This window comes from Pinus tabuliformis, chromosome 9 (assembly GCF_031772625.1).
Source record: "Pinus tabuliformis cultivar Carrire ecotype Pingquan chromosome 9, CPIR1, whole genome shotgun sequence".
Lineage (NCBI taxonomy): Eukaryota > Viridiplantae > Streptophyta > Pinopsida > Pinales > Pinaceae > Pinus > Pinus tabuliformis.
The window spans coordinates 513422878-513440634 of record NC_142307.1 but is presented as its reverse complement, the minus strand read 5'-3'; the positions used below and the strand labels follow the sequence as shown (position 1 = coordinate 513440634).

Here is a 17757-nt window from a genome sequence, read left to right as displayed (position 1 = left end):
AGAAGCCCCAAAAGTCACTGGTTGTAACTAAATTTGGTGTAGGGTCAATTCGGTGAAAGTTTGGTGGAGTCATTAGTGAAGCCAATAATGAAGAGTCGAGAGGATGTGGCTATACAAAAAAGTAGTGTATCAAGCATTCATTAGCTGATGGAGGAGCCCATTTCCATGCAATCTAGGTGGAGGTTCCCCAAATAGTGCTGAAATATGCACAAAGTTTGAAGTAGTGGGATGATTGGACACCAGGAGGACATGGAGCATATGGTACAACAAGTGGAAAAAAATATGATTGGTGCCTTATTGAACTGTTGAAAAGTGTGCAACAAGAAATGCTTGTTGAGAGTGCAACAAGATGATGGAGCTTAGTGAAAAGAGTCGCCTTCACTAAGTGGGCCCTCAGGCTATTTTTGGCGCAAGTCTATTTTTAGACATATGGATCATGTCTATGGAATGCAGGTTGCTGTTTATGGATGATTGGTCAAGTTGGGAAAAATAGACGGACTTCTATTTTTGATCAAAGTGTGAGTGATCAAAGTCTATTTTTAGACTGACTGTCAAAAATAGAAAAGTCAAATATTATTGTCTCATAATAATATTTGGACTATAAACTTGATCTTATTCTCTTGGAGCACTTCAGGATGAGCTACGGATGTGGTACATGCAGATCCCAGAGGGAAATACGTGGTTACCTATGGGATGACTAATATTTGCATGCAGGACTTCAGTTAGAACTCAAGTGAGTTGAGTTTAGTGGATTGGAGGTGCAGTTGATGGAGTTGTGTTCAGTTTAGCTTTGTTAAACTGGTTGTATTTAGTCTAACTGATCAATAGACTAGAGATGAGTTGGGTGAATTAGTTATTAATTAATTCACAGGTTATTAACTCATAATACAACTATAGAATACATCAGTTAACTCAGTTGCATGTCAGTGCATGTTCAGTTCAACAGGGACAGGTGGTAGAGAATCAGATTGCTATCAGTTGTGACTATAGTTGTGCACCAGATCTTGCACAATCAAGGGATTGAGTATGCCAATGAGTTTGCTCACGTATTTGCCCAGTATTGTAGCCTTTGCTCACATCCAACAAAGTGTGAGTGATTATTTTGAGGTGAAATACGAGTTTGGTAAGCCATTCTCATCAGTTCTCTAGCAGGTATTGTGCAGTGGAGGCAAGCAAGCAGCGGGGGAGATTTGGAGATCAAATCTGAGCTGTATTGTGTGTAGCATGTGGAGATAGTACTGAGTACTTGCGAGGAGTATTGTACTATGTATTGTTACATGATTCAATCACTATAATATACAGATAGTTGGGGTTTTTAGCGAGATGCTTTCCCCGGGAAAACTCTGTGTTGATATGTGTGATTAGTGCTTCTATGTATGCCTGTGAATGTTTCTGCTTCTGTAAATTGATGATCAACGTAGAGGAGATTATGTATTATACATGTTTCGCTTATAATTGTATGATCAGGATAATCTATGTGAATATGTGTTAAATTATTCAAAATTTCTACATGAACAACTCATCTCGGAGGTCCATCCTCGGAGGAACCAAAGGCAGTGGTAGTTGAAGACTCTAGGATGACTCAAAACCAGGAAGTTGTCGTAGTTAATGCAGCATAAATGGCCTAGGACCCTTTAAAATTTTAACAAAGAAATGCTTCACAAAATCCAAGTTTTGGGACCTCTCAACCTTCGTAATTTTGATAGCATGGATGTCAATTGGCATGATTTTATTGGCTTTTACAGATAGAGTGGCAGCCACGGGACTGATGACATCAACACAAGGGTGACACATGCCATGCATTTTTGACACTTTCAAGTGGGTAAATGGGCCAAATCCCGGTGACACATGTCACCATTCAAGAGTCACTACGTGGTGTTGATGATGAAAACATGATGTCATCTGTGCTACTCCAGAAGGTTGAAAAGGCATACATGCATGTATCTTCAGAATGACTAGTATTTGGGACATGATGGATCACATGTTGGAATGAAAACTCTACTTGAAATTTTGTTGATTCCTCCATGAGTGTAGCAAAGGTCCCACTGGGACCCATCATCTCGGACCAAGGACTTAAAGGTTTCAAAGCTAGAAAAAATAGAGACTCTCTTGGCTTACTAGACTCTGGGATAGGTGGAATACATGGTGGCATACAAAGTAGAGCTGAGAACCAATAGTAAAATCACCCGAGACATGTCACCTTGGAGGATCCGCCATGGAAGAAATTAAAAGGCGCATGTCATGGTTGCTCCATGCTGATAAGGCTCTGGGACATGTCATCGTACATAATGACATCAGAGGACCAATGGTATAAGCACACGAGGAAATCAATAGACTGCATGACACATAACCTCATAAGGGAGACCCCAAAAGTGTTTTCAAAAGCACGATGGGAAAGAAAGGCCAAGGCCCAAGCTTAGAGTACTAGGCTCTGATTCTTACAGAAGTGATGATTAAGGGCGTGGAATTTTTGAATGTTGAATTAAGCTCTTAGGGTTATAGAGCAATGGGAGTAACCGAGAACATATGTAATATTTTGGTAGTGCTTAAAGCACTTGGGTATATTTTGAAGGTTTAGCATGAACATGTCAGAAACACTCGAAATTTGGATTTTTACACCAAATAAGCACTGCACATAATTTTAAAAATAAGGCACAAACGAGTTGGCATCTCGGATGGCGTCATGGACAATTTAGAGGTAGATTTAGTATAATTGGCTAAATTTTGAGTTAGCCAAGTTCAACAAAATTTTAGGGTCATTTGTCACCAGTGACTTAAGTGAAGCATTTTTAGGACTTTAGTTGTCAACAAATGATAAATCCACTGGGTATTTAACACTTGAGTCACCATTTGTTTGTATAAATATTTTAGAGAAGTGTATCAAAAATACTTCACTTAAGTCACTGGTGAAAAATGACCCTAACAAAAAAATATGGCTGTCTATGATTCAAATCTGCAATAAAAAACAGAAAAAAACCTTGCAACAAAAGATCATATGCAAACCAAAATCATATAAAAAATAAATAAAAGTGTAGAAACGCAGTGGATCATATGAATAAGAAAATTTTATTAATAGAAACTTTACACCTGGTGAGGAGAAATTATAAACTTGGGTTTATAGACCCCCCTCCATGGGATGTGTCCTTTTGATGTCCTTGTGCTTCAACGATCTATTTATCACTCTCAACTTACAATGGGAAGACAACAAACAAAAATAGCTTGAACTCAAGTGGGAGCTCAAAGGGAATGAGACGATAGTGGTGACAATGACAATGATCAAGGTGAAGCATGAATGGAAAACAACCCTCTATTTATAACAAAGTATTGAGCCAAATTAGGAATTAGAAAATAATAAAATATTATTGACTAAATCAAATCTAGCCATTGTGAATACTTTATCATATTTTTTGGAGAGAGAAATGATATTCAAAATGGTCAAATATCTTTATTTAGAAAATGGTTGAAGTAATTAACAAATAAAAATGATTTGTTAATCACTTTGTGAGAATTAAGAAAGGTGTGAATTTGAAATAATTATTAAATAATGGTTTAACAATTATTCTAAAAAGCTAAAATGAGGAATAATAAACAAATAGTGATTTATTTAATTATTATGAGGTGATTAAGTCAAAGGTGACCAAAAATAATTGTCAAATAATGATTTAATATTTATTTCTAGAGAAAATTAAATAAATAATGATTTATTCAATTATTCTCATTGGGTTTTTGAACTTTAATGAGAAATAATCTAGGAAAAATGGTTTACTAAATTATTTTCCATGGTGAAAGTGAATTTACTATGGTAAAACTAATCCTACATAGTGTATTTCAATCAACCTTGGAAGAAATGGCTAGGTGATCATTTTTGGATGATAACAATATATGATTCTTCAGTATATCCATACCTTTTCAATGTATCCAGCTTCTTCAACAAATTAAGGTTCTTCAACATATCCATATTCTTCAGGTTATCCATGCTTCTTTGGTATGTTCAGGCATCTAGGTCATTTCCCAGATCAGTCACTAAATGAGACAGTCATATACCAAATTCATTTTTCTACATCTGAGCATCCATGTATTGAAGAATGTAGCAAATAATTTTTTTAATAAAATATCTGGATTCCTATAATTCTCCGATAACTGACAAGATGTGGCAAGAAAATTTCTTAATAAAATATCTATTTTTCTAGATTTCTTCACTATCCGATAAGTAAACCCCGGTTGACATGGAAGTATATGTAGGGTGATAAATGGTGTTAGGTGGCTGAAAATGATGATGTGGCACTCTAAGGTGTGGACACGTGGTAAGAAGATTTGGCTTTTTGGGTGGCTAAGTGGCCCTATTTGGTATGACACATGGTGATTAAGTGGCATGACATGTAGTAGGAGATAATGTGGTAGTGACATGTCGAAGGTGACATGGAAAAATAATACATGTGGCAAGTCCTAATTGATTCTTTAAGTTTCAATGTGGTAGTCTTGTGACTCGTGCCAAGGACTAGTTTGGTGAAGCTTTTCAATGTCTTTAGCTTTTGGATAAAATTACCATGAACAAGAAAATCACATCAAAAAAAATAGAAGGGAAAAGTTTCTAGGACATTCATGCATTTTCTCATTTGATGGTCCATTAATTCATAAGCTTTCTTCTGGACCAGATCTGGATATAATGGAAAAGGAGGTTGGGAAATGTAAAATGATCGATATCTAGGGTTCCATGAAATATAGGGTGTATTTGATAATGACCAATGGAATTGATCCAAATTTAACGGATTTGAAGGTCAACATTCCAACAGATCATGGTTCCATGTGTTATGCAATCTAGATATTCAGTGATCTGAAAGAGTTGATGGGTGTAGTAAATCTGAATAAAATAAAAATATCCAAATACCAAACTGAGCTTGAAGGTCAAGTGGTCAGAATTCCGTAGATGGTCATGATTATGAGGGAAGATCCATCTGAATATCCATTAATTGGGTAAATATTGGGTGCAATAAATTTATTGCAAGAGGTAAATGCCTAGATACAGGGTTTGAGCACAAAAGACAAGTGATCATAGTTTTGATGCATAATTTTGGGTTAGTATTTACTGGGTTATCGAAATATATGGGAAAATTAACATATCCTTGTAGACCCAGATCTTTGATATGTCATTTAGTTTTCAATACTCGTGGTCCTGGCTCTCGATCCTATGGAGTAGCGATGCAACTTTTGGAGCTGGAATTGGTAATATGGGTTGCAAAGAATTTGGATAATTTGATATGCTCAGGTGGTCCCAAATTCAGATTTATTGAAATATTTGCAATATGGTCATATCATATGGTTCCATGGACCTAAAATTGAGCCCTAGAAGACAAAGGAGATAATTTGTATCTAGGTCATCTATACCGAATTTCTAGCAAGAAAAAGTAAAAAATGATGCAAATTGTTTGGCTGATTGTTGGTCCTTGTTGAAAATGCAACAATGAAATTTTCAAATTGATTTTGCCTTGATTAAATTGAGAAAATTTGAATTTCCACATTAGAATACAACTTCGATGATTTTAATTTGTGTGACATGGCTTGTGTCACCCAATTTACTCAATAAATTTGAGTTGGAGGAGTTAGAGTTTAGTTATGCATCCGTGATTGCTAATTTGTAGCAATCAAGGTCAGTTATCTCAAGTTTTTTTTAGTTAAACTAGTTTCAACTTTTGGAGGAACTAGTGGAAGGTCAGTTAAGCAATGGGACTTCAATCAAACTTAGTGATCATCTATTTAACTGATCAATCAACCCTAAATAACTAGTGCATGTAGAGAATTTGAGTTACCTAGTTGAGGTGGAGATTCCAAGGCAGTGTAACATCAGTTGTAGACTAGTATTGAGTGTATAAGTGTTGCATGCAATCACATGATCAACCTAAAGGAATTACACAAATCAATTGAGGGAATTTCCTAAATAATAGGGCCTAATTCCCTAAGGAATAGCACAAAGAAATAGGAGCTCAAGCCAAGGAAAAATTTGACCAAGTCTAGGTTAGAGGCCTTCAGTGAGCAGAGAGATAGGTTGTGTACTTGCAGGGTGAGCTCATTTGAGCAAAGTAATTGTAATACATATCTATTTAATTTGATTAATGAAAGAGGCATTGGGGCTTTTAGTATATTGCTTTCCCAATATAAATATACTTCTTGCATGTGTGTTTTTTCTTCTTACATGTCTGAGATTTTGTCCTAAATTGTGAATTAATGTCCGCAGAGTAGTAGTGTAGGTTTATGTCTTGTGATTTTGATTAAAACTTCATGAGAAGTTGTAAATATACAACCTAATTTCATGAGAGTAGCATTGTGGGAGCGACTAGGGCGATGTTTCATGATCAAGACCTATCTCTGCATTTGTGGGATGAGGCATGCAACACAACAATCTATTTATAGAACTGGAGTCCTCATCGGATTCTTGGCATGATTACATCGAAGGAGGCTTTCTTGGGGAGAAAGTTGGATGTGTTGCATTTCAGGATTTTGGAGCCTCTGTTTACTAGCATGTCTCAAAAGAATCAAGGAATAATTTAGAGCCAACAACAAAATTAGGGGTATTTTTGGGTTACACAGAAACTCTCCACAACTACTGTGTGTACTTTCCATCCCTCAGAATGATAGTTATGCGAAGGGATGTAAAATTTGACGAAGATAAAGCCATGAGATGATCTCTTGAGAGGGAGCTTCTAATCCCACCAGAAGAGGAGATTTTAGTTCCAAAGGAGGAGCTTCAAGAAGTTTTGGAGCAATAAAAAATTGTGGAGCAGAGAGTGGAGATAACGACTAAAGCAGAACCATCCAAAGAAGGGAGGAAAAGGACCAGGGAAGATGAGAGACTTGTGCAGGATGCGAGGGAGAATGTGGGTGCTCATTCAAATTAACACAAGAAGAGAAGGTCACCAGATTGGTACATTGGCTACATGGCTCTAATGACCGAGCTTGTAGATAATGAGACATCCTCTTTTGAGGAAGTAGTAGAGAAACCTGTATGGGTTGATGCAATGGTGGAGGAATATGAATCCATTGTAAACAAAAAATTTTGGGAAGTGCTCCCAAGATCAATATATAAATCATTTGTGGGTTTTGTAGGTTTTAACCCTCTACAAAAATTACCTACAGATGAATTCTAAAAATAGAAAATAAACAATGACAATAATATAAAACAAATACACAGAGATTTCCCTGGATCCCAAAATCGGGACTACCAGAATGATATTTCATTTTATTCTTTTCAATGTTACAACACGTATATACATGTTTAAGAATTCATAAACCCTATCCATTAACCTTGGATTAGAACATAACCATAGTTCCCTTGCTCGAATCTACAAAATACCATGGGTAAAAAACCATCATGCCCAAAACCATGTGCAAAACCCATGCACAAAACCATAGGTAAGTAAGTCCACCTAATATAGGGTTAGATTTTTTTTCCTTGGGTGCTACCCCAGACACCATGCAAGGGAGATGCCTCCCCCCTAAAACCCCTCGACAGGGGGGACTGTGCCCCCCCCATGATCCCCTTTCTGTGATCTTCAAGGTAAAGAAATCAACAAATGAAAGCATAGAAAAGTGCAAGGCTAGATTTGTGCCCACGAGGTACTCTCAAGTTGAGGGGATTAACTATGAGGAGACCTTTGCTCCTATAGAATGGTACTCATCCATTAGATCAATCTTAAGGATCTACATTTGGCGGCTATCTGTACTTTGGTAGTCTATATCAAGCCAGGGATGTGGTGGATATTAACAAACAATTGGAAGTTATTTATACATATCTGGTTATTTTTAATGAGGATGCAAATGTGAATATGGGGAGACCGATCACAATGGAGGAATTAGTGTTTGTCATAAAATATATGGCTAGGGACAAAATTCTTGGTTTGGACAAATGGTTGGTGGAAATATTCTCATTATTTAGGGATATTATGGGATCACATTTACTACTTCTAGTTGAGGAGTCGAGGACATCCTACTACTTTTTCATGGACTATCGACCCATTTCATTATGTAACACCATGTATAAAATGATCTCAAAGATCATAGCAAACTGATTGAAAGTTACTGTGCCAAAACATATTGTGCTGGAATAATTCAGGTTCCTTAAAAATCGTCAGATCTAGGATGTCGTTGCGATTAATCAAGAATGTCTACATTCTATCAAAGTCAATAAAAAAGACGCTTTATTATTGAAACTTGACCTTCACAAGGCATATGATTGTGTTGATTAAACGTATTTGTGCATGGTTTTACATAAGATTGGGATATTTGTATGTGGTGTTGAGTGGATTATGGCATGTATATTTTCTGCAAATTTCATTGTGTTAATCAATGGGATGCCATCTTGCTTTTTTAAGGCATATTGGGGTTTAAGACAGGGGTGCTCTCTTTCACCTCTTGTATTTTTACTTGCCATTAAGGGTATGGGAAAAATGATTATGGTGGCACAATCCTGGGGACCTTTTTCAGGTTTGGGGATATCTAGGAATATATTTATTACCCATCTTATCTTTGTTGATGATATTCTCTTATTTGGGAAAATTTCTGCTATTGAATGGTATGTGTTACACAAGATCATATTCACTTTCGATAATGCTACAAGTCCCTACATGAGAAAATCTAAATCATTGTTGATTGCTTCCTCTCTGGAGGAGGCTAATGTTTTGGAGATAATTGGCCTATTTGATGTAGAGAAGGTTTCATTGGACAAGGGATTCAAGTATCTTGGTTTCATCCTTAAACCAAATTGAAATGGCATTAAGGGTTGGGGTTCGCTAACTGAAAAATTTGAACAATTGTTGTCATCTTGGTCACATAAGTTGTTTTCGATTGGTGGTAGGTTGATTATGGTTCAGGTGGTTTTGCAAAGTATTGCAGTATATTTGATGCATCTTTACTTGATGCCTAAATATATCATTAGGAGGATTAAATCCATCATAGCAAAGTTCGTTTGGGTTGGTATTAAAAATGGTTACAGAATCCACCTTGCTCATATGGAGGATATATATTTAAGAAAGGAGGATGGAGGTTGGGGAATCAAGGATATTGAAAATTTTAGATGGGCATACTAAAGAAGAGTTTATGGCAAGCTTTAAATGGTGATGGTATTTGGCAGCAAATCACTGAGGAAAAGTATTTAAGGAATCAATCATTGCTATTTTGGATTAAGGATGGGGCTCGTGTCCCATGTGCTATCTCATACATTTGGCGTATCATGATGAAAATTAGACATTGGCTCTTTGGAAACTTGAAGTGGTAGATTAGGTCTAGCTCTTTGGTGGAGATCACACTGGATCCCATATGTGGATTTGTTGGTGATCATGCACTACCTATTCCACTAATTTGACATTTACATAATCTAGGGATCTATTACATTAACCAGTTGCAGGTCACACCTAGCTTTTCCTCACTACATCTCATATGGAGTAGTTCACAAGATCTTGGGTTATATGGTGCACTGGTTGTGGATTGGGACATGTATGTGCACAATCTATATATGGATGGGATATTTTTAGGTGTGAAAGAGGATATCTATTCATGGGATGGATATATAATATAGGGGCAGGGCTCAGTTGAGGAAGCATATTTGCATATCACACCTGCGCCTCCACATTTGATGATTACAAGATGGTTTAGAAAAAATATGGAGTTGGAACATTCCACTAAATCTAAAATGCTTTGGCTGGTTGGCTAGGCATAACAAGATATTGACTTGGGATAACTTATGTCAGAGCGGGTTTTTTGGTCCTGGTTGATGTATCTTATGTAGATTGGATTTGGAGGATGTGGCTCATCTTTTTTTAAATGTCCATTCGCGGTGTCTATCTACCTCTAGAATGGTATGATGCATATATTAAACATTATCACAAACTATAATTCATCTTCTTTGGAATTATGTCTACAAGATTAGATGAATGGTTATAAAGAATATTGTACCCTGTCGGTATATATTATCTGAGGTATTTGGAGACGTTGAAATTCATTAATATTTGAGGAACATGCTTAGAATATTAAGTACATCTGCATAAAGATTGTTGCATATTTAAGAGAAACTAGGTTTGCATTTGACATGGGTCCCCAGGGATGTTTGCATCTTAGGGATATTTGTGGCAGCCATTTAGTGGGGGATTTCAATGGGGCGACCAAAAATAACATATGTGGTTTTGGTGCATACATTACTATCAGGCCTGGTTTTCATTACCATTTCTGTTGGCATGGTGGAGAAGGTTCCAACACCCATGCAGAGGTCATTGCACTATGGGGGTTATTATTTTGTGCAAAGTGCTATCTATCGAGGCATTGAAGGTATTTGGAAATTCAAAGGTGATTATTAAGTGGGCTACAAAGCGGTCTACTTTCAATCCTCCATTATTGAAAAACTAGTTGCAAAGACTTAGGAGGATGACTACACTATTTTAGGAGGGTGAACTTCACTCATATATACAGGGAGCATAACAGAACTGCAAATACATTTTCCAAGGTGGAGTCTAACTATCTACATGGAGAAATTACATACTCAGCTTTTGCAAACAAAATTTCAAAGATATGGGAAGATCCTCTTTACATAATGTAATGTTTACATAATGTAGATAAACTATTTTCTTAGTAGTTGTTTTTTAGTGATAAATCTAGAGAATCAATTATAGAGTTCAGGCTTCTATGATCCATATCAAGTTTATGAGAGATTTTTCAGCGAAAATCACATGGAATACCATTTGTCGACGCGTTTCGAACCAACTAGTGTGGTTCATCGTCAGGACAAGTTGAAGAAACAGATCCAGCTTAGCATGATAAATAGTCTGAGCAATAGTCAATTTAGCTGTTGGAGACTCTGCTTAGAGTATTTATCATGCTAAGCTGGATCTATTTCTTCAACTTGTCTTGACGATGAACCACACTAGTTGGTTCGAAACACGTCGACAAATGATATTCCATTTGATTTTCGCTGAAAAATCTCTCATAAATCTAGAGAAATGTTTTACTTATACTTAGTCAATTATATATTGTGACATAAATGTTTTTTTAAGATTAAAATGTATTAAAAAATTGGTAAAAAATTTAACTCATTATAAACCTTGTTATTGATATTTATTGTTAGCTTTTTCCTTTGTTGAAAAAATAAAAATAAAAAAATATGTACCAATAATTTCTTTTCACCAATCTATATAAGTACTTGCTTTATGTATTATTATTGTTATATAACTTTCACCACCACATGAATAACAGCCGCAACATTAAACCTTTCAGCACATGGATAACAGCCACAACCTGAATAACAGCCAGATATTTGATAAAAATCGGACACAAAACCAAAGAAAGATTCATGACATCGGAAGGATAACACCTTAGCCACCAGCTCTATCCTTTGAAATCCAATTGGTCTATGAGTCATACTCAATCGTAAACAATACAACTTTATGATATCATAAACGTAACAAAGCCACACAATGCAATATTCATTCCTATCCATTTCACAATTCAGGCATGGCAACTGCACCATCTACGTTCTCATGCAGATTAGCTGACTCGCATTGCCTGCTACCCAAGCATCCATTCCCACCAATTTACACATCCTCTGCCTCCTCTTCTTCAACTCTAGGCCGCACCAAGTACCCAAAGCACAATATTCATGGCAGGCATAGTTCGAAGCGCCTGGTCTTAGTCACAGCCCTGAAGTCCTCCTATCTCAAGAATTTCAACTTGGGATTCAATGAAAAGAATGAAAATGACGATGATGGGGATGAGGATGAGGATGAGGATTCAGAAGGTCCCAAGTTCAACTTCGGTCCATTTTCCAATTCAAAAGGATCCAACATCATATTAGGTAACCAATTTAACCCTCTTTCCCTGGGTAAGTCGCGCCAGCAGGATCCCTCTACAGTGTTTGTAGCAGGAGCCACGGGCCAGTTTGGTGCCAGGATTTCACAGAAGCTGTTACGCCAAGGTTTTTCGGTTAGAGCGGCAGTTTCAGACCTCTCATTTGCGCAGGAATTAGCACAGTTTGCAATCCAATATAAGGTCACCATCTCAACTTCTGCATCGATTTTGACATTATTTTAGGATTATTGTTGTAAGTGTGCATTCATCTTTATGATTATATGGCTACCCAATTGAGTAGGATAGCCCCTGAATTAGAGAACCCAGTAAGCAGCCACAGGATTAACACAAACTGTAATGAGAATGAACTTGAGTCATACTAAAACTTCTGGGTAATTCTAAAATCCGGACATAAAAAATCGAGACTCCAATTTATATCTTCTCTTAGGATGGCAGAGCAAGGAATACAACGAAGCTACCTGCCCTTCATCTCTTGATATTCGATTTTCAGCCACTAAAACTTCAGTACTTGTTAGGCATTTATGTTCTAGTGATAACTGGGAGATTAAACCGTTTAGGATTAATTATCATGATATTTCATAGCTGCCCAGGAAACCAGGCCTCTTCTAATGTCATTCTCTCTGGATCTCCCCGAAAGAAAGGTGATTGGTAAGAACAAATTAGTGTGCCTCTACATGTCCCAAGAGAGGACAGACCCTAGGAGTATCGCTGTCATGTCATTGAGTCCCCAGCATTGCTTGAAAATTATAGCTACAGTATGATGCTTTTTGACATTTTGGCTTTTAACATATTGATTTTGTCTGTGTCTATTTTTTGATGGTATATTTCCATAGTATTGAAATTTGATGATTATATTTCCATGGTATTCTGGAATCTGATGAATAGGAGTGAGGTTAAACAATAACTAATAAATAATTGATTTTGATTTTGCTGTCCATTTCATATTTTGAAATATTTCCAAAATCTACATCTAAAATAGCTTTGTTGCATATTTTCTAGAGTAAATCTATGATATATTTGAAAACCAAGAGTCAGATGATGAGACGTCGGTACTTATATTCTTCATTCACAACAGCAGATACGTGTGCCAAAACTGTAAGTGTAGAACCTCATAGCAACAAGATCTGTGTGGAAAATCTCCATTGATGGGAGGCAAAGGCACCCGACCCTTTTTGCATTCTTGAAAAAATATTGGAATGCATGATTTGCATCTTTGTAGATTAGACAGGGATGGGCACATGCAATTATCCATTGGGACAGGGATTTTAGAGGTTATGCAACCTACCCTGGATTGATATCAATTGGTGTCTTAATTTTCCCAGATTGTTGGAAAAACAGCTTGAGATATATTAGTAGCCAGTGTAGGCCTTGTAATGCCTGCCGCTGGCATATAGGTGTCCATATAAGAGTAGCCAATGAAGGAAATTTTCCTTGGAAAGAGCATAATTCAGCACATTAGAAACATGGGCGTACACTAAAAATGTTTTCTAGATTTCCGGTCTGCTATGAGGAAGAACCTCAATCCACGTTACATCAAGATCGAGGCCTTTGCCAATTTAGGTAGCATCAAGGTACCACTGATCCTTCGATCCAGGTATCATTGAAATAACATCCTGAGTAAATCCTTGATCACATCAAGATAACATATGAAGTCCAATGCCAAGCAATTGGAAGCAGAGTTTGGTAAATACTGTGGATGTAGCTTGAGTGGTTGGTAAAATGTTGTTATCTTCTTTATCCAAATTCAATTTCAATTGCCCTATAATAAGTTGTAAATTCAATTCCCCTATATAATAAGTTGAGTTGAGTTTATAATGAGTATTAGTTTAAAACCTTTAGAACCTTGATGTGTGTGGGAGTACTTTAGAACTGAAACATATATATTAGTATTATGGAATACAAATATACCTATTGTACTTTTTGGAAAAAGCATACTTTCTGGAAAATAAAAAAAGAAGCATAGTTGAAAAATTTGCCAACTTCTCCGAGTTACCAAATAGACCGCAAATAGCTGTTACCTGAAAATATTTTCAGATGGTACATACCTCCTTAGTTAAAAGGTACATACCATGGATATATGAACGAGATGATATATGTTATTACAAATACCTCTTAGAAATGGAAAATAGGTGTTCTGAACTTTTCTGTGCACTAAGCTAAAGAAGCAAATATAATTTGACAGGTGATCAAAACTATTATTTCAAAATACATACATATTACAAAGTGAACAGATTCTCGATTTTAAAAATATTTTCTCGAACGGTTATTATACATGAACGGTACAGTTTCCTGGGCAAAATGTCAAGATATGTGATGTGAAAAATAAATATTTTGAAATAATGATTACGACTAGAAGAAGTTACAATAGTTTCGGGTTACCAGTGAAATTTAACTTAGACCTCTAAATGTGGGCAACTAGTTGGAAGTCACTTTTCCTGATATTACTTATGTTCCAAACGCAACCCATAAGTTCCCTGTGCTTGTCTGTTACTTTTTGAATAAAACATCCGTTATATTGTTATATGGTGTTCTTTCTTAAGATCAGAAGAGATTACGTTTTAATGTTCTGTATTCATTGTAGGCAGCAGTTTGAATTCTAATTTCTGACACTACTAATCTGAAAGGCCTTTAGATTACACTCTGTTCTGTTACAGGGCTCACATTGTGAAATTCCTTACAATCATTATAAGAAATAATGTTCATCATTAATTGTCATCGTTCTCATTGGAGTTTTCATTGACTTGATTGTTTCTTTATAGATAATTATTTATGTGATTTTGGTCCAAATCAAGATTGAATGTTCCATTAACAAAAGATTGCATCTATAGGTAGTTGACAGTTTGAATATATATACAATTCTAAAGTAGTCTGATATGTGCAGATAATTGCTGCCGAGGATGCCAAGCGTCTTAATGCAGTGGAATTCAGTTTTGAGGATATTGAATCCACAGCTAAAGCCATAGGAAATGCCAGTAAAGCAGTGGTATCAATAGGACCCACAGAGGATGGACCTAGTTCCAAAGTTACTACAACTGATGCTTTGAACGTTATTGAAGCAGCCAAGCTAGCAAATGTGAATCATATTGTTGTTGTTTACGAATCTGATGGAGCGTCTTCAAGTGTTCTTGATGGAATCTCTTCATTTTTCAGCAACTTGTTTGGAAAATCAGAAATATCATTATCAGAGCTTACTGAAAGAATTGTGGAAATGGGATTAAGTTACACTATCCTGAAGGCCAGTTTCACAGATGATTTTATTTCAGAGAAAGACTGCAACCTTGTTCTTAAGGCGGAAGGAAGTGCAGACGTAAACAACAAAGTAATCAATGCAAATTCAGCATTGCATTCCATGGTTTAAGGTCAAACTGTTTGCCAATTTCAAAATATTTACAGGACTTGTCTAGTGTCTAGTTCATTCGTTCTTCTTCCTTCTGTCCAGTCCAATATGGAGCTTATGATCTTTCAATACAGGTTTTCTGTTTATTGTTGGATAATCTAGAATGCTCTATTATAGAAAAGCTCAGGTCATACACATACATTTCTATTGGTCACACTCCAAAGTAAAATTTGTTATAATTTTCCAAGTAAATAATCTATTCGTTGGACTTTGGTTTGTCAATATGTCCACTCACATTAATCCCAGACGATAGGTGATGTGCCTCACCAGAAACGTCGGCATAAATAAAATCGATGCAGTGACATCCCAAAGCCCAATGAACAAATATATAAGCTGCGAAAGATTACATAATTCATGTGAACAATCTGCTCTACTAGTGAAATCTACCTTGATTAACAGTCTCTGTAAGGTGGCCTGGAACAAAGCTTTGTTTTGTTGTTGTTGTTGCAGTACTTTGTTTTTAATGTAATTATTATTCTATATGTAGAGGGCAGTTCTATTATCACTTACCCAAGCTTTGTTTTTTGTTGTTGTTGCAGTACTCTGTTTTTAATGTAATTATTATTCTATATGTAGAGGGCAGTTCTATTATCTCTTACCCATTTTCTACACTTGGACAGGTTTCAAAGACACAAGTTGCATCTGTGGTAGCTGAGGTTTTCGCAAACACTTCAATCTCAGAGAACAAGGTATGCGAATTTTCATTACTAAATATCCTCTAGGAAGCTATTTAAAAGTGTACAAACTTTTAGTTTTGTATTGCATACCATGTTTTACTGGTATATGTAACTGTGCAGTGTCATTTTGTCTTACCAAAATTGTTTTTCTTGTAGACTATTGATGTTGCAGCCAGCCCTTCTGCACCTTCTCTGCCAGTTTATGAGCTTTTAAGGTGAACAAATCTTTTAACTGTTCCTTATGTCGATATTCTTTTATGTACCTTTTGACACCCCTTGTTGGAAATCTTTCAACATGAAAATGTTTCTAACTTCGCATCATTTGCATTCAAGCTGTTGACATATCTTGCTTCTTTGCATAGGTATGCATGTTTATTTTTTATTTTTTGCATTTAGCATGAAGATGTGCATGTTTATTTTTTATTTTTTTGCATTTAGCATGAAGATGTGCAAGGTATTCTGTTAGTGCTGAACTTAACTAAATTATGGATTTTAGGAATATTTTGGAATGAGATGGACAGGAGTTTGAACTCGCTATTGCCTATTGTTCAATTCCAAAAATTCCGAAAAAATTCCGAAATATTGCTTATTGTCCAATTTCAAAATATTCTTGAAATCCACAATAGAAAATATTCCCGAAATCCACAATCAAAAATATTTCTGAAATCCACAATCGAAATAAAAACAACCCTCTGCTGGGATACTATACCTACATAATGTACTTGGCAGTCTGATGGGCACTTTTTGGGTTATAACTTATCTGTGAAGTTAATTTAACTTTCTGCACTAACTGGGAGGAAATTAATATAGCTTCCTTCTTTGTCTTTTACAATTGGCAGTGCTCTGAGTAGTTGTTGTGATGATTTCTTCATGTTTGTTATTTCATGGCAGTGCCATTCCAACAGATGGAAGAAAGGAAGCTTTCGCCGAGGCCCAAGCGAAAGCCAAAGCTGAAGAAGAAGAGCGCATAGCTGCAGAAAATGTACGCAAAAAACAGGAGCTTGCTGAACAACTTGAAGCAGAAGCAAAAAGGCTTGCAGAAAAAGAAGCTGAAGCCACTGAACTCGCTGCCCAAGTTAAGGCAGGTGCTGCAACTGCTTCATTCGATTATTTTGCAAGCAAGGCTAAAGCATTCGGTGTAGATATTTTTGGGGGAAGCAAAGGAGCTCAAATCATAACATCCTTTAATTCTCAGTCTCGAAAGAGTCTAGAAACTCCAGCTGTTACTGTGAAAGGAGAAGAAAAATATGCAACTTCACAGCCAAAGAAAGGTTTTAGCAGTGTATTCAAACTACCAGCAATAAAGAAGAAAACGGGAGGCGTGTTTAAGCAAGAAACCATCTATGTAGATGATGATTAATTAATTTGATTATTTCCATACTACTTCTCATGGACTCTTTCTGTTACATTTACTTGTAGAACGGGCAATTTCAATAAATTACTTTCTGTGCAAGATTAGGTGACAAGAATGTTATCCAGATCCCATTATTGCCCGAATTATGTTTGAATTGTTTTGCGTTTGAGTAGATGGTAAATGAAATCGATGTATAGATTCTGGAAGGAGAATTCACCATTAATTTTTCTAATTGTGTTCATTTATATTTTTGCTTTTTGGTTGAGACAGGTAAGTATTTCTTAATAATTTTTACTGTCAGTTGTATATTAGATTGATCTAAATATATTAAAATGAAATAACACCTAAGCAGTTTCTATTCTTAAATATTTGTATTCCGAAAAGTGCCTCAGCCTTGTAAAATACAAAATTTACATATACATTTCATTGTAACTACAGCTAAGGTCCATCAATTACAGAGTACCTATCATGCTGGTCTTTGT

General features: G+C 36.1%; 1 protein-coding gene across 1 annotated transcript; it reads left to right on the top strand.

Moving 5' to 3' along the window:
- The first annotated feature begins 11457 nt into the window (after positions 1 to 11457).
- PTAC16 (plastid transcriptionally active 16) lies at positions 11458 to 17498 on the top strand. The gene is made up of 5 exons (XM_089440145.1): positions 11458 to 12027; positions 14729 to 15166; positions 15865 to 15933; positions 16078 to 16136; positions 16813 to 17498. Exons 1-5 carry the CDS (start codon positions 11494 to 11496, stop codon positions 17279 to 17281), a joined length of 1569 nt encoding a protein of 522 aa, XP_089296271.1. The 5' UTR covers positions 11458 to 11493; the 3' UTR covers positions 17282 to 17498.
- Positions 17499 to 17757: the final 259 nt, after the last annotated feature.

Coding starts and splice junctions, on each gene's coding strand:
- PTAC16 (XM_089440145.1), top strand. CDS start 11,494: ATGGCAACTGCACCATCTACGTTCTCATGCAGATTAGCTGACTCGCAT. Junction 12,028..14,728: donor AGTTTGCAATCCAATATAAG/GTCACCATCTCA, acceptor TGATATGTGCAG/ATAATTGCTGCCGAGGATGC. Junction 15,167..15,864: donor GTGCAGACGTAAACAACAAA/GTAATCAATGCA, acceptor ACACTTGGACAG/GTTTCAAAGACACAAGTTGC.